Source organism: Sceloporus occidentalis, unplaced genomic scaffold (assembly GCF_023333645.1).
Source record: "Sceloporus occidentalis isolate IW3139 unplaced genomic scaffold, rSceOcc1.0.p SCAF_4, whole genome shotgun sequence".
NCBI lineage: Eukaryota > Metazoa > Chordata > Lepidosauria > Squamata > Phrynosomatidae > Sceloporus > Sceloporus occidentalis.
This window is the reverse complement of record NW_028316984.1, coordinates 112,317,173-112,341,603: the sequence shown is the minus strand read 5'-3', so window position 1 is coordinate 112,341,603 and position 24,431 is coordinate 112,317,173. Positions and strand designations below refer to the sequence as shown.

At 40.5% G+C, this 24,431-nt stretch overlaps 1 protein-coding gene across 1 annotated transcript in view; it reads right to left on the bottom strand.

Annotated features, from left to right (window-relative positions):
• DCDC1 (doublecortin domain containing 1) overlaps positions 1-24,431 on the bottom strand; it is a 370,698-nt gene that overhangs the window by 289,037 nt on the left and 57,230 nt on the right. Inside the window, exons 7-8 of the mRNA XM_089521309.1 lie at positions 15,454-15,659; positions 10,008-10,101 (exon numbers count right to left, since the gene is read on the bottom strand). Coding sequence (XP_089377435.1) covers positions 10,008-10,101; positions 15,454-15,659 — 300 coding nt within the window. The remainder of the gene's footprint in view (positions 1-10,007; positions 10,102-15,453; positions 15,660-24,431) is intronic.

Here is a 24,431-nt window from a genome sequence, read left to right as displayed (position 1 = left end):
GGAATATAAATAAATCATATTAGCTCCCAGAGCCCTCCAATGTTTTGTCAAAATTCATGGTACCTGCTGAATAGTGCAGGCTGTAACATGGAGGAGAGAGACTGGAGAAATCATGAGAAATAAAGCAGCAGCCCTTTCTACTAAACTCACATGGCTCTGGTGGCTGACTGTAAACAGCAAAGGGTGTGGAAACTGAAATGCAAAATGATATGAAATATAAAACGCAAAAGTACATTATTACCAGCAGTCATTCATAAAATAGTTTTTAATAACTTTTTACAGTGTATATCATTTTAAAACTGTGATCTAATTTTGTTTAAGACTACTTTGCCACAGCTGGACACTGACTGGCAATTCCCATTAGTTTCTTTTGTGTAGTGTGTATGGGCCATGAACAGCATGATGTGAAGAAGGAACTACTGAAAGCAAATCTGATGTAACTGTCACATCCCTTAAGGCTTTATCTTTTCCCACCCTCTGGAGATATGAACCTGATGATTTTATATGAACCTGATGCTCATATACACAATAATAGAAACGTTTAATATGCTTTATTAAAAAAACAAAAACAAATACCAGTCAGAAATAATGATGAATCAACATATTATCCTTGATTATTAAAGATTCCAGCAAAAAAGCAAAGAAAGCAAACTCCACCTGTCTTTCACAAATACATTTAAAATGAGTTTTCTGCAGATTTCGTTCTATGTGTTGATGGGAGTTTGCAACCAAGGTGCATTATTAGTTAAATAAATTATTTCTATACTATTTTAATAAATGTGATGCAACTCTGGGACTCAACAGCATTGGTGTACAATATTCAAAAGTGTGGTCTGCAGACTAAGGCTGAGCGATAGAGAGAACACACACTATGTTTAAATGATCCCGACGTATTTTACTCAAACAAAACTAATCTAACAGCTGTTGCATACTTTTGTTTATGTGTTATATGTCAAATCTTATTGTCCCCAAGGTACTTACGAGAGATGCTTTAGCAGTCACTCTCTTAAATACTGATGCCTACCCGAATTTGGATTTTTCCAGTATTGAACAGAATGACAAGCACACGATTGCTGTACTTAAAGCAATCTTTCACAGCTGCCTTGTTTCTTCACTGATCCCATTAAATTGACGGCATATGCCTGTGGGGTCTACAGTGTTACAATACTGCTGAACAAGATGCTGATTTGTTCAATGTAGTTGAACAGCACAGGCTTTATTGGGGGAAGATAGATTTCTTGGGTCATTTTCTATTTTACCTGAGTAAAATTTAATTTAGTTACTCATTCCTTGTGCTCTTACAGAGCACCTGGTTATGTTAATTGTTTAGATGTTCATGAACTCTGACACTCAAAACAGTTAGCAAGCATGAAGTACTATGAAATAATTTCATTTCTAAAATGCAACATGAGTCATGTCTTCTCTAAAACTGAGCGAAGTTGCTGTGCATTAAATATGCTGGCACATCTTCTGCTTGAGCAAGTGGACCAAAATGGTGTGAATTGTTAATGCCTTGCTGCTTTGGTTCACGGCTTGTGATTGATCATTTGTAACTATATCTACTCCTTGTTCCATGAAATCAAGTATGGAGTAATGGGTTCATCAGATTTTTGGGTTAAATTGAGAGTGAAGAGGTACTGTGTGTGGAAATAAGAGTTGCCATGTTTGGGGCTGGCCTTGTAACAGCATGGATTCTAAAGGCGATATTCAAAACCACTTCACTCATCATACGCTTACTGATTCTGAATAGGGCCCATTTGCAGGGGACATTTGGTAGTTTTCCAACAGACTTTGTGCTTCTTCCTACATCTATTACTCTACATACTTCTTTCTATAGCAAAGTCTAAAGAGGCCAAAGTAGAAAATGAATATATTTAAATATATTTATACATAAAAACAGAAATAGTTTTCAACTTTATAATCCTATTCTCTGCATCCAGGCTTCTGACTAGCATGGACAATACAAAAACAATTCAGTACTTTAACTTGAAAAGATGAAAGTAACACTGTCATGATATGTAAGCCAAAAAGAGAGAAACAGGTGCTACCTTAACCCTAAGTGTATTTTCTAGTTCATTACCATAAACTTGGATATTTATAGTCCATGATCACTTGCTGCAACAAGTTTAGTGATTATGCAAAGTGATGAGTGGGATTACAGAAAGTAAAAGTAAGCAACCTTAAGTGATGGTTTTTAGTAAGAAAATAATAATAGACTTAAGTTCAGTTAATCACTAGTAATTTCAGTGGAACAAATATAACCATATACTACAACTGAAAACAACGTGACTTAAACATGGATAAGTTTGACTGGATCCTAACCAATATTTCCTGAACACTCAAAAGAGAATGTGTGGCATTGTGCAAACAAATTCACTGCTTCGGTTTCTGTTTCTAAAGTGGGGCCATATGCTTTGTGACAAGTAACCACTCATATTTCACCTCTGTTAAATGAAAGGTATGTATCATTAAATACAACTGTCAGATGTTAGGTAACTATACATTCTGTATTTACACCTTCGAATGTATAAGTTAAATGATAACTCGGTGACCTTTGCCTAACAAAAATGTATGCTACAATACAGTAGTCAATCTTTAAGGCATCCCAGGATTGTGATGATCTACTATACAAAATTAACATGACTACTCCTCTGGGATAAATGAATATTTTTATTACATTCATTTTGCCCATGCACTTTGAAATATGTAACCAGCAACCTAACAGTAACAAGAATCCTATAAAATAAAATGGAATAATACAATCAACCAAATTGTTCTTAGTGTAGCAGTTCTTTAAAAACAGGATTTTAGCTAATGTACAATGTTAATGAACCTCTAATCTGGGTGCCACAATCAACTAGTTAAAAGACAATAAATTATATTATGTCATAGATCAAAATAAAAGTCACAAAATAAGAGGGCATGAACAGGTATGCCTAAGTTAAGTAGATGTGTTCTTAGGCATTACTTTTCTAACAGAAACTTAGGTACCAGAGGCAGAAATAAAATGGAAAGAATAGGGATAGGTTCATATCCCATAAAAAAGAACAGCACTTCAATGTGTTTCAACAAAGTTTTATCTAAAACAATATGCACATGTGAAATGAAACAACTAGGTTTGGGAAGCCTTGCAACAGTAAATAAAAGCATTGCAAACTTTATGGAAACCGCTTGAAAACTTCTTCCAAAAGGCATCCAAAGATGCCCCCCCCCCCACCGCTTTTGACCAGCTTTCCCCTTTTCTTTTGATTTCTATTTTGTTGTCCAAACTTATATATCTATGTTTATTTTTTTAACATGATACGGGTAGATGGCGTGGTAGGCTTATCTGCTTCCCATTTTTTTCTTTTTCCATTCACGCATGCACAATAAGAGATTCTCAGGGTAACTGCTATTTACTTTGCCTGTGGTAAGCAAGCACATATGACTAGAGTACAATTGTTAAATCTGAATTATAATTTCTCTCAGCTCAAGCTTAATTGTATTGTTTGTCACAGACACATTGCTGCAAACCAACACCAAGTCTGTCTCTCCAGCCCTTCTTCCCCATCCTCCCTATGCTGATGCTGCCAGAAAATTCTAGCTAGTCAGAGAAAAAACAGCCAAAAAACAACGAAAGAATCAAGGACGACGACCCTCAAAACACAGCTCACCTTCTGTATTCTCCTCAGATGTGCCTAAACAGTGGTAAGAAAGCCTTTCTCCAAGGATTTTAAAACTCAGTCAGGCTCATATTGAGAGGTAGCAGTCTGTCATATAGTTTTGACCCAGGTCATATAGGACTTTCTAGGTCATAACCATCAGTTTGGACACAGATAAAACCCTGAGTTTGCAGGATCTGAGCAAGGCTGCTGATGACAAGGTGTCTTAGCGGTCTCTTATTTATAGGATTACCATAAGTCAAAGTTGTCCTGACAACACATCAAAACAGCAGCAGCAGCAGCAACAACAACAACAACAATAACAACAACAACAACAAATGCAATCTATGTGGTGCTGCATTTGGAAACTGAAAACTGCTGGGACCAAAATCAACAGGGCTCAATAAGACTACAGCATTTTAGACTTGCTGAAGTTTCCAAACAGTTTCCAAACATAGCCCCAAGTAAAATATGTTACAGTAGTCCAAACAGGATGTAATCAAGGCACGTGCCACCATAGCGATAGTGGAAGAATGAAAGGAGACAAAGCCTCACATGTTATACAATAGTCAAAACTTACATTTCTTAAAACACCCATTTTAGCTGTATCACCAAATGGCCTTCTTCAGGGGCTATTCAATTCTCAGAAATTTCTGGAGCCACAGTCTTCACTGTCTATAATCCTAATCTGCTCCGGGCTACCAGCTGTTACTGGTTCACTCCTTCCTATCTCCTCATTCTATTTTTTCTCTCACGCACTCCATACACTAAGAAGTCGGAATCTCTCTCTCTCTCTCTCTCTCTCTCTCTCTCTCTCTCTCTCTCACACACACACACACACACACACACACTGAGAAAGGAGGTAAGCATTACTGTTTTTGAACTACAAATAACATAATTTACAACTGGACCTGCAGAATGGAGAATTCTAGGCACTGTAGAAAAGACTAGCTTTTCTAAACTCTGATATATATGCAGAGAGAGAGAGATTCAGCAGGAAGGTTCACCAGGCAACTTGGTTATTAAGGCCTGGAACACACAGGCCAAATAAAGTGGCTTCCAACTGCTTTGAGAGCATAGCATTCAAATGATGCATGCCCCCAAAGTATCCAGAAGCCACTCTGATGCCACGCTCTGGCCCAAAGCACTGGAGCAAAAGGGGGAAGAAAAAAATCCGGCTCCTGCCCACATGGCTTGGGACTTGCGGCAGCAACCCACTTTTGGATCAGGCCGTGCAGTTGCTGCAGTCCCAGCCCAATAGCAGCTGGAGCGGGCAGAGGCCACTCTTTCCCAGCTATCTGCTCCACATCTTAGAAATAGGAGAGAAAAGTGTTGTAGTGTGGAAAGGTGAAAGGTAAAAGTTTAGCATGGACATTCCAAAACCCACCTGAAATCCAATTCAAATATTTAGCAAGACTCTTGAGGAGACCCCTGCACTTCAGGGTTTTTTCCTCCAGAATCTGATGTTTGCCATCAAGTGACTAAATGTGTTTTTTTCATTCTTAACTACTCTCAACTCATGGCTGCCCTGTAGATGAAACATCTCCAAGACTCACTATCCTCCACTACCTTCCATAGTTCTTGCAGATTCACATCTTTGGCTTCTTTAATGGAGTCCATCCATCTAGCGTACGTAGGGTTGCCATTCATCAGGACCTCCAAACCGGGACAAATGTAGGACAAAATTTTCAAATGTAGGACACATTTTTTTGTGTCCTACATTTGAATAGGAGCCTCCGAGGCTTTCCCTCTGGGCTTGGGCCCCGCCCTTGGCGGGGGCAGAGCCCAGGCAGGGAGGGACTCCTCCCCTTCAGGAAGGCTTTCCCTCTGGGCCTGGGCCCCGCCCTCGGCAGGGGCAGAGCCCAAGCGAGGAGGGACTCCTCCCCTTCAGGGAGGCTTTCCCTGCAGGTCTGGGCTCCGTCCTTGGCGGGGGCGGAGCCCAAGCGGGGAGGGACTCCTCCCCTTCAGGGAGGCTTTCCCTCTGGGCCTGGGCACCGCCCTCGGCGGGGGCGGAGGAAAGCTTTCCCTGCAGGCCTGGGCTCCGTCCTTGGCGGGGGCGGGGCCCAAGCGGGACAGACTCCTCCCCTTCAGGGAGGCTTTCTCTCTGGGCCTGGGCTCTGCCCTTGGCGGGGGCGGGGCCCAAGCGGGACAGACTCCTCCCCTTCAGGGAGGCTTTCCCTCTCAGCTTGGGCCCCGCCCTCAGTGGGGGTGGAGCCCAAACAGGGAGGGACTCCTCCCCTTCAGGGAGGCTTTCCCTGCAGGCCTTGGCCCAAGCTGCAAGGGAAAGCCTCCCTTAGCTTGCCATATTTCACCTGGGGGTGGGGGCAATCCCGGGGGCGGGGCCAAACCGGGGCGGGACCGTGTGGACCCACCCCAAACCGGGAAAGTCCCGCCCCCAGGCGGGATATGGCAAGCCTAAGCGTACGGTCTTCCTCTCTTTCTCTTTCCTTCCACCTTTCCTAGCATTATGATCTTTTCTAATGAGTTGTGTCTTCCCATGACGTGGCCAAAGTATGTCAGCCTCAATTTAATCATTTTAGCTTCCAGGGAGCTCTCAGGCCTGATCTGCTCTAGGATCCATCTATTTGTTTTTTGGCTGTCCATGGTATCCTCAGCACTTTTCTCCAGCACCACATCTCAAATGAATTTATTTTCTTTTTATCTATTTTCTTAATTGCCCAGCTTTTGCATCCATACATGGGGAATACAATTGCTTGTACAATTCTGACTTTCATGCTTAGTTGTATGCCTTTGCTCTTTAGGATCTTTTCTAGTTCTTTCATAGCTGCCTTCCACATTCTTAGTTTTCTTCTGATTTCTTGACAGCAGTCCCCTTTCTGATGAAAAAACAGTAACTCTTTTACTGTTACTACTTTCTCATTATACAGGTTGAATTTATAGATATCTTCCATGGTCATTGTTTTGTAAGCCTGCCTTTGCACTGTCTACCTTGGCTTTCCTCAGCAGTTGCTCTAGGTCTGTCATATTTTCTGCTAGTAATGTGGTGTCATCTGCATATCTTAGGCCCGGTACATACTGGCCTTTCAGGCGCCCTTGTCACGTGCGAGGATTGCCTGGTGGGTGGAGTGCCCACATGCCCTGCAACCCTCACATGTGATGAGGGCATAACAATGGCGGCACTCTGTTTACATGGGCACCGCCATTGTTACATAAGTACCGCACAGCGTCCGCACGGTGCCACACAGCACTTAGGTAATGAGTGCACCAATTGCACACTTGTTACGCTGCCACCGCGGCTTCAAAAGAACCCACTTTTTGCGGGTTCTTTTTCTACCGGCGGGAAGCCTCGCCGTTTGGCGGCTGAGGCTTCCCTCCAGCAATAAAACAGGCGCTGGCAGGCCACCCTTTTGGTATTCCTTCCTCCTATTTTTACCACTCCCACTTTTGTAACCAAGCCTGCTTTTCATATAATATTTTCTAAATATAAGTTGAACAGATAGTGTGAAAGGTGGTGCTGCAAGTTATAGATAGCTTTTAATTAATTAATCTTTTTTTTTAAAAAAAATCAAAATAAATTTGAGATGCACACACAGAGAATGCCATTATAATCTATGTCAAGTCTCTAGTTTTTAACAGGTGTTCAGAGTTTTGGACCTATGGCAGACTCATACACCATACTTAGAAAATTGAGTTAAGTGATGGTGGCTTGCCCAGGACCATACAACATGATTATGATGGCCGAGAAGAAATTTATACTGAATTATGCTAAGTCAGGTTAAATGCTTTATTTTGCTCGGCATTATCATTTTCATGAAAGCTGGATGGCATACAATTATTCCGTCTATGCTATAGATATAACTTCAAGGAACTCTATGATATGGTGGACTTAGCCCCAAAGCAGAAAGGCCAAGTAAAGCAGCTTCCAACACTATCCTGGAGCTACTGGAAGCTGCTCTGAGGCAGATTTGGGCCACTGGCAAAAAGAATGTTTGCTCTTTGCTCTTTGCTGGTGGCTTGTTTGGGACTAGAATATCAGCTCTGGGAGGGAGAGAAGTCAAATATGGATTCAATAACTGGAAGAGGACGTAACATGGAACTGAAAGTTTTAAGACATGAGTTTTGATGTTGTTTATGCTACTGTGTAATCTGTTTTTAAAATTATTTTAAATTAATATTTAATTTTAATTATTAAAATATTCATCAAAAATATAACTTCATGGAGTTTGTATTAGAACTCACTTCCTCAAAGAACCACAAAATGATAGAAAAATCATGTCTGCCCCTCTGCTTTATGGTCTTTTATATACATACCCACATTTCTGAGATTAGGACATGAGGCAATGGATTCAAGATACAGGAAAAGAGATTCTATCAAAACATTAGGAAGAACTTCCTGACTGTAAGAGCTGTTCAAAAGTGGAACACACTGCCTTGAAAGTGGTTCAGTTTCCTTCTTTGGAGGTTTTTAAACAGAGGCTGTCGGGGGTATTTTGATTGTGTCTTCCTGCATAGCAAACAGTCCCCTGAACAGCAGTTACCTGCTACATCCTCTTTTTCCTTGGGCTGTTTGGAGTGGCTGTGCACTCTAGCAATGGCAGCTACTGTTCCAGTCCTTTACAACTGTGATCTGTCCCAAAACAACAGTATAGGCTAGGGATGTAAATCCTTGATTATTTCATCCTTGCATGCGGTAAACAATTACTGTACTTTCTGCCCGTTCCAAGAAAAGATTAATATTTTTGTTCAGTATTCTCCCCATATTAGAGCATCTTGAAGTTTTTCAGAAATTTTTTCTATACACATGGTATTGTTGCACAAAAATATCACACATTTCTCTGTGCAAAAAAAAAATCTTCCAGAACACATTCACATTCAAATATTGGGAGAAAAATGGGTAGAAGTTTCCTTGTTATTCTTCCAACTGGGACTTTCCAACTGTTGGGAAATCAGTTTTTTAAACATAGAATATTCTTCTCATCCTCGATGTAGACCAGCAGAGAGCATGCAGTAGAGCAAGGCTGTAGCTGCTTCACCTCTCTCATTATCTCTGTCTTCTTTGTGCTCTCCGTATTGCAGTTTAGTTGGCTGCACACAGATCCAGTTTGGGTTGAACATCCTCTGGAAATTAAAAAGTGTGTGTGTACTCACATGCTCTTTGAGTTCCAAAAATCTCTGAGCCCCAATATCAGGTATATGAAAAGCAAACAGGAAAGCAAGCCTGGCCCTCTGGAAGGTATCCACTGGTGGCAGTCATTCTCTCTCATTATGAATACTGATACTTGCCCTAGTTAAGCCCAGTGGAATAAAACTATTTGACAGTGGATTTAAACTGGGAAATGTGCATATCCCTGTTTGAGTTGTAATTCCAAATGCTTTCTCTTGAGATAGTTCCAGGCAAAAGTATTCAAAGAGTATTGCTAGACTGATAGTTCCAGCTGCTCAGAATTAAAAACCATTGTAAAGCCATTCTGTTTTTCAAACCTTCTTTCTATTTTAAGTTCAGACTCTCGACTATAGTAATTTCATCATGAGATGTTTAGCCAGAAGAAAATCTACACCATGTTGCAATAGGGAGTACTCTGATGTGAGGATAGGAATCATAGGCGAGCAGTGCTGATAGCATTTTAAAAAGTAGTATTTCAGTGCTTAAGTCTGCTTCATAAATTGTATCTTCTATCTGAAGGGCATCTGTGACAGTGCTCAATTCTCCATGAACTGAACAGGTACAGCCCTCCCTTCATCCTCCATCTTGAGGGAGAGAGAGGCAGGCTAGCTCCAACTGTCTGCCTGGAAGAAGACAAGCCCTCCCTTCATCCTCCATCTTGAGGGAGAGAGAGGCAGGCTAGCTCCATCAGGCCTTCCTGGAAGAAGACAAGCCCTCCTTCCGGTCCATCTGCCTTGGTCCAGGCCTCAGAGGGAGAGAAGAACTGCTGGACCTGATCCCCTCCCCCCTCACCATTCCCTTCTCCTTTTGTGTCGTGTCTTTTAGATTGTAAGCCTGAGGGCAGGGAACCGTCTATTATCCCCTCTGTTGTAAACCGCTCGGATTCCCAGTGATTGGGCGGTATATAAATAAATCCTATATTATTATTATTATTATTATTACTCTGCATGAGGCTGCCTCTTTTCATAGACATGAACAGTATTTGTCCATCCCAGTATCTTCCTTCTTTGGGAAGAGTTAGATAAATAATAAATAAAACGTTTTATTTATATACCGCTTTTTGTTCAAACAATCAAAGCGGCATCCAACATTAAAATGATACAGCAGTATATACAATCTCCCCCCCCTTAAAAAAGGATTAAACAATTAAACAGGTTCTAACAATTAAAATTACAAACAATAAAATCAACAAACAAGTTGAAGGAAACACAGAGACAGAACACTGTACAAGTTCTACTTACCATTTATGAGATCTTCAATTCTTTCTCCATGCATGTTGTAGATGCACTTTGCTGGTAAAGTAAGGTTCAGTCTTATGGTGCAAATATCTAAAAACTTAAACAAAACAAAACAAAAAACAACTCTTTACTAGATACACTAAATACCTTGAAAATAGTTTAAAAAACAAAAAAATATGGGTACCTATTTGTGTTCCATGTGGAAAATAGAGCTTTTACAGGCTGCTACGTCCCCTGAAAATATTTCATGTTGTGTTAAATTTGTGACTTTACTACAATGTTTCCTCTCCCTCATGCTTCTTCAGAATTCTTTCCCCCTGATTCTTTGTTCCTTAAGTTATATCAGCAGATCAAGGACCACATAAGTTTATACAGATATTCAGCTATTCATGGATAGAACTAAAACTGGGGCAGGGGAACATAAGGCCTGTCCCCAAATATTGGCATTCACCCAGAAATGATCTACATCTTTAAATGTCAAGTGCCAAGTGCAACAAAGCTCACAAAAAATGCACGGTTTATCACCATTATACAGTGCTCATGACTAGGAACTCAGTTTCTTAATCAAGTTGCTCTGTAACAATATTTAATCATAGATAAATAACTCAACATAGGCCTTTGTAATAAATGTGCAACAGTCAAGAATACTTCTGAGCACACAGTGTTCATGGGTGGGGCTTCTATGCACACTTCTTTGAACAGCCTCATTCCCAGTTTTAGCCCTACAGACAGGCAGGTGAAACAAAAACAAAACATATGGGGGGGGGGGGGAAACGTCACATAAATCTGAGGGCATAGAATCATAGAGTTGGAAGAGATCACAAGGGCCATCCAGTCCAACCCCCTGCCATACAGGAAATCACAATCAAAGCATCCCTGACAGATGGCCATCCAGTCTCTGTTTAAAGACCTCTAAGGAAAGAGACTCCACTACACTCCAAGGAAGTGTGTTCCACTGTCAAACAGCTCTTACTGTAAGGAAGTTCCTCCTAATGTTGAGGTGGAATCTCTTTTCCTGTAGCTTGCATCCATTGTTCCAGGTCCTATTCTTCAGAGCAGCAGAAAACAAGCTTGCTCCATCTTCAGCATGACATCCCTTCAAATATTTAAATAGGGCTATAATCTCACTTCTTAACCTTCTCTTCTCCAGGCTAAACATCCCCAGCTCCCTACGTCTTTCCTCATAAGGCATGGTTTCCAGACCCTTCATCATTTTGGTTGCCTTCCTCTGCACACCCTCCAGCTTGTCAATATCCTTTTGGAATTGTGGTGCCCAAAACTGGACACAGTATTCCAAGTGAGGCCTGACTAAAGCAAGAATAGAGTGGTACTATTACTGCCCTTGATCTAGACACTGTACATCTATTGATGCAGCCAAGAATCACATTGGCGCTTTTAGCTGCTGCATCACACTGTTGATTCATGTTTGATTTGTGGTCTACTAGGACTCCTAGATCCCTTTTACACATAGTCTTGTTAAGCCAGGTGTCCCCCATCCTATATCTGTGCATTTCATTTTTTCACCCTAAGTGCAGTACCTTACATTACTCTGTGTTGAAATTCATTTTGTTAGTTTTGGCCTAGTTTTATAATCTATTAAGGTTATTTTGAATTTTGATCCTGTCCCCGGGGGTATTAGCTACTCCTTATAATTTGGTGTCATCTGCAAATTTGATAAGCATCCCTCTGTTCCTTCATCCAAGTCACTGGATTCAGGACAGAAAGTCACTGGGGGGAAAGGAGCACGGGCTCCTGCTCCTCTTCACCCGCCCGCCCCTCCCTTTAACTGGCTTCTAAGTGGAGGGTGGAGTTATTCATAATTTTTCCATATTCGCAGGGATCTCATTCCCCTAACTCCCATGAATATGGAGGAAGGACTGTAATTACATTGTCTAGCCCACATTTTGCTAGCTTATTTGCAATAATATTGTGGGAGATCTTACTGAATATTGTTGAAGGCCTTACGGAAATCAAGATATGCTATATCGTCAGCATTCTCTGCATCTACCAAGCTGGTAATTGTATCAATTTTAATTAATTAATTAATTAATTAATTAAGGGATGTTTTGGGGAGCATTAATTAATCAATGAGGGTGCCTTTTGGGAGGCAAAATACTGATTCTCAATTCTTTCCCATAGCAATACATCCTGTGTTACAGTTAACAAAAGCTTTCTATTCCATGGACATAAGTTGAAGAAAGAGTTACATTCAAAAATTCTGTTCTTCAGCTAGGGATGCATCTGCACTGCAGAAATGCAGTTTGATATTCTTTTTAAGTGCCATAGCTCAGTGCTATGGAATCCTGGAATTTATAGTTTCTTGTTGCACCAGAGCTCTGACAGAGAAGGCTAAACTCAATTACCTCCCACCCTGAACCTCTTATTGGAACCAAGTTAGGTCTGTTGTGATGACTTCAAATACTTTTTCGCAGATAAAATCTCTCAGTTAAGGGCTGGTCTGGATGCTGGCTTTAGGGCAGAAACAGTAAGAGAGGAGTCCAGGGACTCCGTGGACTACATTAAACTGGATCATTTTGAGTTCATAAATACCGATGAAGTGGACAAGTTTCCTGGAAGTGTAAGGAAGACAATGTGCCCTCTTGATCCAGAGAAGGGATGCAATGAAAACATTATTACAACTCATAATTAATACATCCCTTCAGGAGGGAATATTTCTATCTAAATTAAAACAAGCAATAGTGAGACCACTCTTTAAAAATCCCTCCCTAGATCCCCTGGTAAGAAACAATTATAGACCAATCTCCCTTTTATCATTCTTGGGCAAAGTGATCAAGAGGGCGGTTGCCTCCCAACTCCAAGCTGTCTTGGACAAAGCTGATTATCTGGACCCATTTCAAACCAGCTTCAGGGCAGGATACGGAATTAAGACGGCCATGGTCTCCTTAGTCAGTGATCTACGTCTGGGTATCTACAGGGGAAGTGTGACTCGGTTGGTAATCTTGGACATCTTGGCGGCCTTCGATACCATTGACCATGGTATCCTTCTGGAACGCCTGAGGGAGTTAGGTATTGGGGACACTGCGCTTCAGTGGCTCCATTCCTACCTCTCAGGCAGATTCCAGATGGTGAAGCTGGGGACAGTTGCTCTTCCAAGAGAGAGCTGATGTCTGGCATCCCTCAAGGCACCATTCTGTCCCCCATGCTGTTTAACATTTACATGAAGCCGCTGGGAGAGATCATCTGGAGACATGGGGCGCAGTGTTATCAGTATGCTGATGACACCCAAATCTATCTCTCTAGGTTTCAGACTGCTGCAGTGACTAAGGATGGCATTTCTCCTCTGAATGCCTGCCTTGAGTCAGTTATGGGCTGGATGAGAGAAAACAAACTCAAGCTGAATCCAGAGAAAACGGAGGTACTTGCGATAAGTACCCCAAGTCCAGGGATGGAAATTTGTCAACAAGTCCTGGATGGGGTCACACTCCCCCTAAAGAACAAAGTTCACAGTTTGGGAGTACTCCTGGACTCATCACTACAGTTATCATCCCACGTGGATACGATAGCCAGGAGTGCTTGGTACCAACTTTGGTTGATACGTCAACTGCATCCCTACCTGGACCAAAAGGACCTTGAAGCAGTGTCATATGCATTGATAATCTCTTGTCTAGATTTCTGTAATGTGCTCTACATGGGGCTACCTTTGTATCAAGTCTGGAAGCTTCAATTAGTGCAAAATGCGACAGCCAGATTGATCACTGGAACATCTAGATTGCACCATATAACACCAATATTAAAATCTCTTCATTGGCTGCCGATTAGCTTCCGGGTGCAGTACAAAGTGTTGGTTATTACCTTTAAAGCCCTACATGGCTTGGGCCTGAGTTACTTGAGGGAATGCCTCTCTCTATATAATCCACCCTGCACTCTCAGAACATCCAGGAAGAATTTATTAGAGCATGTAAAGACCAGGTTAACAAAACTTCCCACAGAGCGTTCACTGCCGTAGCCCCCAAACTTTAGAATAGCCTGTCGGAAGAGATCCATCTTATTACCACCTTAGATGCCTTTAAGAAGGCACTCAAGATGGATCTTTTCTGGCAGACCTACCCATCCAATCTGTTATAATAGATTCAATAATGCTCCTCCTCTGTTTGTAACTGTATGTATTTTAGATGATAATTTAGTAGTGTCATGGTTTTTACTGAATATATTTTATATGGTATTGTAGTTTTTATTGCTGTAGTGTTGTTTTTATTGCTGTAATCCCGCCTCGATCTGCAAAGAGAGGCGGGAAATATAAATAAAAATTATTATTTTTATTATTATTAAATATCTGACAAAACTACAATTCCCAGTATTCCACAGCATTGTGCCACAGCAGTTAAGGCAATGTCAGACTGCATTATTTCTACAGTGCAGATACATCCTGGGTTTAATTCCAGGGCTCCCTAAGATTTTGTTTGATATTGACACATTACTGCTATAAGCTTCATTGGTGATAAAAGATGCAATAGATGGAATAGAGCATTCCAGACTTTTTTATGATGAAGCTACCATCTCCTCACAGTTAGTGGTAAAACTGGACCTCTGAACAACTCCAGTAACTCTAGATAGACCAGTAATCCAATTCCCCATGGATGGCTATGGGGCTCCTGGGCTAGGATTCATCCCACCCACACAGCAAAGTGTATAGACAATGGTCTTCCAAGGGTTTTGTAGTGCACAAACAAACAACGTAAATCAAAGTATACAAAGATGATCCATCTCTCCTCTCCCATAGCTATGAGAACTGTGCAAGCAGGTTCCTTTAAAAAACAGAAATCATTCCCTCAGACCATTCTCAGACTTCATATTTTTTCCCAACCTCAGAGAGGCAAACTAATGCATAAAAAGTATCTAAAGAATTCACTAATACAAATTAACCCTTTCTCTACCTCTGGACAGTTGTTAACATTTGGCCTCAGTGCTAATGAGGGCTCCAATATCCATCTGCCCAGTGGCTAAAACCCAACTCACTACACCTATACCTGGAAAGCGGTGTAGGAGTTGGCTTTGCCCTTTTACCAAACAAAACCTTCTTGCACTTTCTTTGTAACATGGGCCCTAATGAAGTTAAGCAACACTGTACTTTTCCACTCTATCTGAATTGTTTTATGACAGCTGCATAGTACCATATGAAACTCCTGTATCACTCCTGGGGCAATCTCACATCAGTGCTTCACATTATAAATACTTGTATCTTTTCTGAAGTAATTTTAATTTCAATGTGATAATATCAGAGCAGAAATACTGAAGGTAATGGCTTAATTTTTAAAAACAAAACTTCAGTCCACAAATATGTCCTTCAAGTAACTCTGTGTGTTTATGTAATTGTAAAAGTTACAGATGACTCTCCATTTTATTCATAACTAGATGGGATAAGCAACAAAATAAGTCCAAGATAAATGTTATTTTTCACATGTTTCTGCTCTTCCATGTTTCCATTTACCTTTTCCTTTTCATTTGGAGGAGCTGATATTTCGTAACCATCCTGGCCCATGCAGTTCTTGAACACCAAAAGTCTGATTGAGGGCTTCTCTGTAAGGTTCTTCATGCGTTTGGAAAGCACAGGTTTGGCTTGGCTTCTACTGACACCTCTAGGAAAGGCTAGACCATTCAACGTCCAAGTTGCCTTCTTCATTAACAACAGATGGTCTGAAAGAAAAAGAGTAAAGTCAATATTTGGCTTCAGAATTAAAAGCGAACACATCGTCTCCCTTTCCCCTATTACCTTAATAACACATTGGCTGGTATCCATATAAAAGCTGGTATTTTGGGGAATACGACCCCATCTTCCCACAAACCATGACATAAGCTGTAGCAATCTGTCTCTACTGATAGCCCGCATAAATCATCATTCCTGAAGGGAACAGATGTTCAGGGTATGACAGAGTAATACTACAATTTAGTCATAATTAAAATTCACCTTAGCATGCTCTGTAAATGATCAGAAAGCAACACTTTACTTCTCATCTACAAAAATAAATACATGTTATCACCTTTGCTTCATAAAAGTATAGGTTATAGTCTCTGGTTTTAACCTGCATTTGCTTTAGCTTATACTGCTTGCAATGTATCTTGCAAATGATCCATTTTACAGTTGGCTTCCTAATTCTCTTTTGTAAGTTTGAAAGAATGACCCTCTGCATAACAGAGAGATTCTAGAATGTAAAATTATGACTACTTGACTATTTAACTCTTCATAGATTCTTATAGTAGATGCTGCCTTGAGAACTAGTTTAATTTAGGAAGTTTTTGTAGAAATTTTATATCAACTAACATTAACATCCAAATGCAACATATTACATTTGTTCCTACAATGTAATCACTGTTAAATTATCTCATGCATATATGCACACATACATGCAGAATTGTACGAAACTTATTTTTCAACTAAATAAATATAAAACTATAGTAAATAAACATGAATTTAATATGTGGTTTGTTGTTAAATTGCAGTCAAGCTGACTTTAACCTATGGATGAAAGACCTTCAAGCTATGCTGTTATCAACAGCCCTGCTAAGGTCCTGCAAATTCAGGATCATAGTTTCATTAATTGAGTCTATCTATCTGTAATGCAGGTTTGCTATTTTCCCACTGCATTTCACTTTACCAAGTATTATCTTCTTTCCTAATGAGTCATGTCCCTATCTTCTGCTTCTAATCATTTTTGACCGTAGGCCAAATGCTCCTACAGTGTTTGGTTCTTCTCTCTTTCCTACTTTTGTGTTCCAATGGCCTATCATTACCAATATGCCCAGTTTTCGTGTGTGATCAATTTCCTCTTGGATACTATCCATCATAGAATCTTTTATTTTCTTCCTGTTCTGCCTTTGTAGTTGGGACATAATAAACTTGGATTATGGTTATATTAATGGTCTCCCCTGGGGTCTTATTGCTATTATTTTAGCCAGATTTTGTATTCTATCCCTTGACTACTTATGTTACCTCTTTCCTCACTATAAATGCCACCCCATTTTGCTTAGATTTTAATTTCCTCGGCAGAACACTGTTTAATTATCTGACTGATGTCCCATTCCTGTCCATTTTAGCTTACCCACCTCAAGTACTGCAATATTTCATTTTTGGTTTTACAAGGTCCAATGTCTCCTGATGTATACTTCTCACATTCCATGTTCCTATTATATGAATTGCAGAGATTCAGGCCTTCACTTCTGGGCATATCAGAAGCTGAACATCCTTGCAGGCTGCATCCAGTTGCACCATTAGACACTGCACTACTCATACTTGTCCTCTGCTTTTCCCCAGTTCAGTGCCTGCCAACCTGGGAATCAAATCTTTTTGCACTAACTTTTGTTTCATTTTGGATTATCTCATAAGATTTTTCATGGTAAAAGACATTCAGAAGTGGTTTAATGGTGCCTCCTTCTGTGCAGTACTAACAAGAGTTAACTAATATGCCACTGCTATTGTCTGTTAGAGTTCCTCCCCACAGAGTCACCTCTCACTACTGATGCTGTCCAATAGTTGTTTGGCACCTTTGATCTGGTGCATCAGCAAAAACCTATGCTGTGGAAACCCTACCAACAGCAATACTATAATCAGCAAAGCCTCTTGCTTCCCAGGTGCATGCAGTCCTACCATCATGAAAAGGTAATGCCTTGGTGGAGAAAGCAGATAAAAATAAATTGTGTGGCACACTATATAATCAAACATTTACTTGAACACTGCTAAATGTTACTGTTTTGGCAAACAACATTTTAGAATAATGTTAAGTGATTTATTCAATTAAATCAAACAACTTTTCCCCATAAATATGACATGACATTTCTCACTACAGTGGCCCATCAGATGCTAAAATTGCTTATGACTAAGACTTTTAAAAACAAAAGTAATCTGAAGATTTACATTAGACATTGCATGGTTCCAGATGAAACTTTGTTTTGCAATCATTCTGTATCATTCACATGATCTCACAACAGTGCTCACATTTCAATATGAGATAGCAGAATTCAAGAAAATATCAATACAAATGGATTTTAGGTCTGGGGAGATATGATATGTGAATCTAGAAGGAGCAATCTCTCTGTCTCAGCTCTTTCTGGCAAGGGGGAAATAGATTTTAACTGCTTTAGAGTTACTTCTCTACTTGTAACTTGGCAAGAGAGAAAAAAACAACAACAAAAAGGCAAAAACTGGAGAGCATCCAATGAAATCCATAAAGAAAAAGGAAAAACATCTCAGGATGCTAATAATGCACATGTATGCATAAAGGCACATGCTGTTACCTGCCCTCGAGTCAACCTCAACTCATGGCAACTCTGTGTATGAGATGTCTCCAAACCCCCCTGTCCTCTACCTCTCTACTCAGGTCCTGTAGACTCAGGACTGTGGTCTCCTTGACAGAATCTATCCATCTGGCCTGTAGTCTTCCTGTCTTTCTACTGCCCTCTATCTTTCTCAGCATCATTTCCTTTTCAAGTGAGTCGTGCCTTCTCATGATGTGGCCGAAGTACAAAATCCTCAATTTAGACCTCAAATAGACAGCCCGGATGGAGCGGCCTTGTGCTGCTCCAGTGCTGTTTGCACCAGGACCATGGCAACTGCATGGGCCTGGTCCCAACCCAGGCTGTCACTGCAGTCCTGAACTGGCTGCTGGAAGGAACAGATTCTATCTGTTCCTTCTTGGCTTGGTTGTTCTGCAATTGAGTGGTGTTGGGGTGGCTTCAGGCTGCGTTTGGGGCATGTGTCATCTAGATAGTTGGACATTTGTTGCGAGTGAGAGCAATTGATCTATGGAAAGCCAGCATTGTCACAGATCCCTGTTTTGCAGAGTCATGTGAACCAAGCTTCTAATTTCCATTGGTAATCTTCATTTCCTCAACACTTCTCTTTTTGTTAAAAAAAATCTAATGGAGAAAAAGACAAAATAATTTTCAGTGCCTTTTGATAATCAGCAAAATTAAATGTCTGGCATTTTATTACTAAATTGAATTAATTGGAACCCTTGTCCACCTCCTGTTAAATGTATTTTAAAGGGCATAGCTCCCATACTAGAAGTATTTTAGAATTCATTGTCATAATCTTTCTGCTTTTCCAAATCCTTCCACACATTTCACACATCCAAGGGGATAAAAACTGTTACAGACTTCTGTATTGGTGGCTGTGGACATATTATACAAAAAATAAAATAAAATAAAATAAAATAAAATAAAAAATTAACAGACGACAATGCTATTCAACATGATTTTTAACAGAGTAGGAGGCAATTTCCTGCTGGTTTTATAACTTTGCCACACTTCAAATATGCTTCAAGAAACTCAGCTTTTAGGGTAATTATGTCTTCTATTCAAGCTAGTTTCCCACTATGACACAGCCAGGTCACATTCCTTTGTTCAGGTTAGTCACTCAGTTTTCTTTAAATATTTGACTGATTTGTTTCTGCATGCTCTGAAGTGTCATCATGCATTGCCACAGGCACTATGGTTAGGCTTTAACTAGCAGTGATAGGAGTTGTCATTAGATTTTAAGTTTAATAACATCACTTTGACATATTATTTGAAGTATGTCCTAATTTTAAATTTGATTAAAATTACAAACATCCCATTTGTATGCCAATCAATGCTTTCAGTTGAACTTTTCTGTGAACTATCCACATAAGCAGCTCATATTAGAAATAGGTGGTTAAAGAATGTAAAGTTGAAAAAAACTTCTAACTTCTAAAAAATACTTTAGCAAACCTCAAAACGTAATTTTTAAATTAGCTGAAGTTGATCAGAACTCAGTTTTTTAAGTGCCAAGAGTTATTTTTATTAAAATGAAAAACTGTCTGTTTTGCAAATGATTTGGCTCTTATGCATAAGGATGAGACATTTATTCCCTAGAGGGTTTTTGTCCCCCACAGAATCTGTACAGAACAAGACCTTCAGTGTAGGCATTCTGCCATACTATGAACACTTGTAAAAATATTTTGTCTGTGTTATAAATGGTATTGAACAAAATTATTATTATTATTATTATTATTATTATTATTTAGGTATTTATATCCCGCCCTTCAGCCCTATTGGCTCTCAGGGCGGCTTACATTTATTATTATTTTTAACCAGACAGTTCCCTGCCCGCAGGCTTACAATCTAAAAGACACGACACAAAAGGAGAAGGGAATGGTGAAGGGGGGGGGGGGGTCAGGTCCAGCATTCTTCTCTCCCTCTGAGGCCTGGACCAAGGCAGATGGACCGGAGGGAGGGCTCTTCTTCTTCCAGGCAGGCCTGGTGGAGCTAGCCTGCCTCTCTCCCCTTCAAGATGGTGGCTGAAGGGAGGGCTCTGCTTCTTCCAGGCAGGAAGAAAAATCACGTCTATTGAAAGGCCAGCAACAGTGACAATAGTTGATGTTTCTGGTAATGGGTTTGCTAATTGCTATCGTGTCAACATAGACTAATGGTGACTATGAATGAGAGCCCCCCCCCCCCAAGCCAAGCCACCATGTTATCAACAACTCTGCTCAGGTCTTGCAGACTCAGGGCTGTGGCTTCCTTGATTGTTTCTATCAACCTGTAATGTAGTCTTCCTCTTTTCCTACTGCGTTCTGCTTTACCAAATATTATTATCTTTTCTCATGTCTTCTCATGATATGTCCAGTGTATAACAGTTTACTGATGAAATGGATGAGCTTGTCAGAAGTGAAAGGTCTGATGATGCAAATAGATGAGCACATAGGCAGCGTAAAGGCTATGCTATAAGTACTACTTAAAAGAGACTGTTGTAGAAACCATTTTCATAATCACATATCTTCATGAATAATCCCAAGATTTCAGAATAAACCTGGTGCCTATCATATACATTACAGAAATGCTCATAATAGTAATTACACTGGTGATCTTTGTACCCAGTACTTTGGGAACTTATAGTACCAAAAGACAGAAAGCATGCTCAGGTAACGGTTTTTGAATCTTTCTTCCAAGTAGGCATGAAGAATAAATAATAATAATAATAATAATAATAATAATAATAATAAATTTATTTGTATACCGCTTTTCCGTCTGATCAAAGCGGTTCATAATACAATACAATACAGTACAATACAAAACAGTACAATAATCAAGCAATACAATATATCAACAGTTACATCAGCAATATTACACAATTCAATAAAAGTCTCATAGCAAATACAAATCAATTTAAAAACAATTGGTTGTGGTTGGATATCCGGATCTTAATTAGGGTACTCTATCTCTAATGAGAATCAGGGGGGTATGCTATTTGAAAAAGATGCTGTAGTAAAGCAGGGGCAGCTGAGGGAGTTGGGAGGGGTGAAGAGGGTCAGGTGGCACAGGAGGAGGAGGAGGAGTCGGGGAGGAGCCAGAAGAAGAGGTGTGGCCCCAGGGGGTTATAAGTAGTCAGGAGGAGAGGCATGTGAGGGAAGGGACAGCCCAGGTAACCCACAGCCCTTGATGAAAGGCTATACCTGTTTCCCCTCAAGGGAGACATGGGGTGCAGCAACTGGGGCTGCACAAGGAGAACCAACTAAGAGACCCCAGACTGGAAAGAGACTTTGTTTACTCTGGAGAAGGAGACTGGAGGCAGCAGGAAAGAGGTAGTCTGGAAGGCGAGTGGTGGGACCTGAAGGGTGAATGTTGGGAACAAGGCCCAAAACCAAAGGAAATAGAGAAGGCCGAGAGGGAGCCGCTGGAGAAGTACCGAAGGGAACGCCAAAGGTTGGCGGAAAGCCACAAGGATCCAGCTGAAGGGCAGAGGGGATGTGAGAGGAGACTCTCTGGGGGCCAGACCGGAGGTGGTTGAAAGTTTATGTTTGTGAGAAGAGCTTGGGACTAAGTTGCAAGTTGTGTTGACTGGGCATTATTAAAGTTTCTGTTGCAAGCACCCTCGCCTGTGCAAGTTTGTTACTCACGAGGAGTCAGTTTCCTAAGCTAGAGACCCAGGATGCAGCCGGCCACGCCTGCCCCGCCCATAGATGCGTTTTCAAAGCCTTCTTGAAGGCTTCCAGTGTGGAACACAGCCGGATCTTTTCAGGGAGAGCATTCCAATGAGCAGGATCTGTCGCTGTGTAGGCTCTCTGATAAGTTTTTACTAATTTTACCCTGGGGTATTCAAGTAAATATGTCCCAGATGTTCTGAGGGTGCGGGGGGGGGGGATTATGTAGGGAGAGGCACTCCCTCAAGTAACTCGGGCCCAAGCCATGTAGCTAAATTTTATTAAGGATGATCCTGATACAGAAAATGATCCCAAGAATATTCCATTAAGAGACTTAAAGGGATGTCAAGATCATGACAGATCATGTGAACAAGGCTTAGGAAGAAGAGGTTAGCTTTAAGGTCTCCTTCAAAAGTAAACACTCTCTTCATATTGGCAATTTTAGAATTATATAATGTGATTTTGGAATTATGATTTTAGCTATTTGTAGCCTGCACTTATTAAGCATGTTTTTATGTAAGACTGTTAGCTGCCCTGTGCTCACATGGGGAAGGGTATAGTATACATCATTTGAGAAAAATGTAGGACATTACAAAGTAACAGCTAAAACACTAATATAAATATAAATTCATTTCATATGGTTTATTTACAGCAATATTGCACATACTCTATTTTTATTACATACTCAATCATATTATATATTTTTATTATGAAATCAACAGTATTTTTCATCTTCATTAAAATACCTTGTTGGTTTGTAATATACTTATAGAACTCTGAGCAAGACAAATGCTTAAAACTGTACTTTACTAGCAACAAACCCTTGACAAACAAAGATTTTTCATAGTTTTTTGTGGATGTCAGGGATGATGGGAGTTGTAGCTCTTCACCTCTGGCTCGAACTCACCACCTTGTTACGCACCGGCGCTGACCAGTTTTGGCCAGTGGTTAAAGCTTTGCTCTAAAGCAGCAGAGTTACAGAGAATAGGCTGAAGACCCTGACAAACTCTCCAAGCCTTCTCACTCTTGCTTCCACAGAAGTCTTCCCACTTCTTCAGGATCCAGCTGGCTCTTGTATCTTCACTCAAGACACCAGACAACTCAGTAGTCTTATATAAAAGATCTACTTTATTCTACTATATACAGCTCCAAACTATCCAACACAACAATACTACTCCAATACTACCCACACAATACATTGGGATTCATAGTCCTTGGATCATACCACCCACTCTTGTCAGTTTCCACCCAGTGGGCGTGTACATCCATTCTTATTGGCTCTCTTGTTTCTACCCAGAATTGGTGATTTCATCATCTCAGCCTTGACCACTTAACAATTCTCAGGTGTGTTCAATTATTCACTTTGCATTTCTGTCCTTGGCATTCAGGACTTGTTAATTGTATTACCTTCTACACCTGTGTGGTTTCCAATTGCTTCTGCTGAGTCACCCTGACTCTCACATACATGTTTTATTTCAATCACTGTATGTCCCATGTTGCTTTTTCCTTAACAGTTTGGGGGCTATGTGGCTGTATTCTGAAAGAGTTTATTCCTGACATTTCACCAACATCTGTGGCTGACATCTTCAGAGGATGCTGGCATGGAAGCGAGTGGGGTATATATACTGTGAGACCCTGAGTTGAGAGGAAGTGATTTACATGTTAATGTATTGGTCTGTTGTTGGATAGCAAATCCTCAGGGTGAGAGGATATGTGAGGATTGTGTCTATTTAATTAGCGATCCATTGTCTGCTGGGAAAGCCCCTGACCCTGTGTGATGCTCATTTTCATGTGCTGAGTATTGATTTTGGTGTTTTTCAGGACTGGTAGCCAAACCATGTTTACTTTAAGGGTTTCCTCTTTCCAATTGAAATTGTCCAGGTGTTTGTGGATTTCAATGGCCTCCCTGTGCATTCTGACCTGATAGTTGTTGGCATGGTCCAGAATTTCAGTGTTTTCAAATACTATCTTATGCCCAGGTTGGTTTATTATATGTTCTGCTACTGCTGATTTTCTTGCTGACCTAGTCTGCAATGTCTCTCATGTTCCTTGATACATGTATGAACACTGCATTTGGTAGTCCCTATATAGACTAGTCCGCAGCTGCATGGTATACAGTAGACTCCTGCGTCCATGAGAGGGTCTCTCCTGTCCTTCACTTAGCACAGCATTTGCTGGATTTTCTTGGTTAGTGTGTAGATCATTTGGAGATTGTGTTTCTGCATCGTTTTCCCTATTCTAACATCACTCAGGGTCAGGGGCTTTTCCAGCAGACAATGAACCACTAATTAAAAAGACACAATCCTCCTCACTTATCCTCCCACCCTGAAGCCTTGCCATTCAACAACAGACCAACACATTAACATGTAAATCACCTCCTCTCAACCCAGGGTCACAAAGTATATATATACCACACTCACTTCCATGCCAACATTCACTGAAGATGCCAGACACAGGTGACAGTGAAACATCAGGAATAAACTCTTCCAGAACACAGCCACATAGCTTGAAAAACTCACAAAAATATGGATGC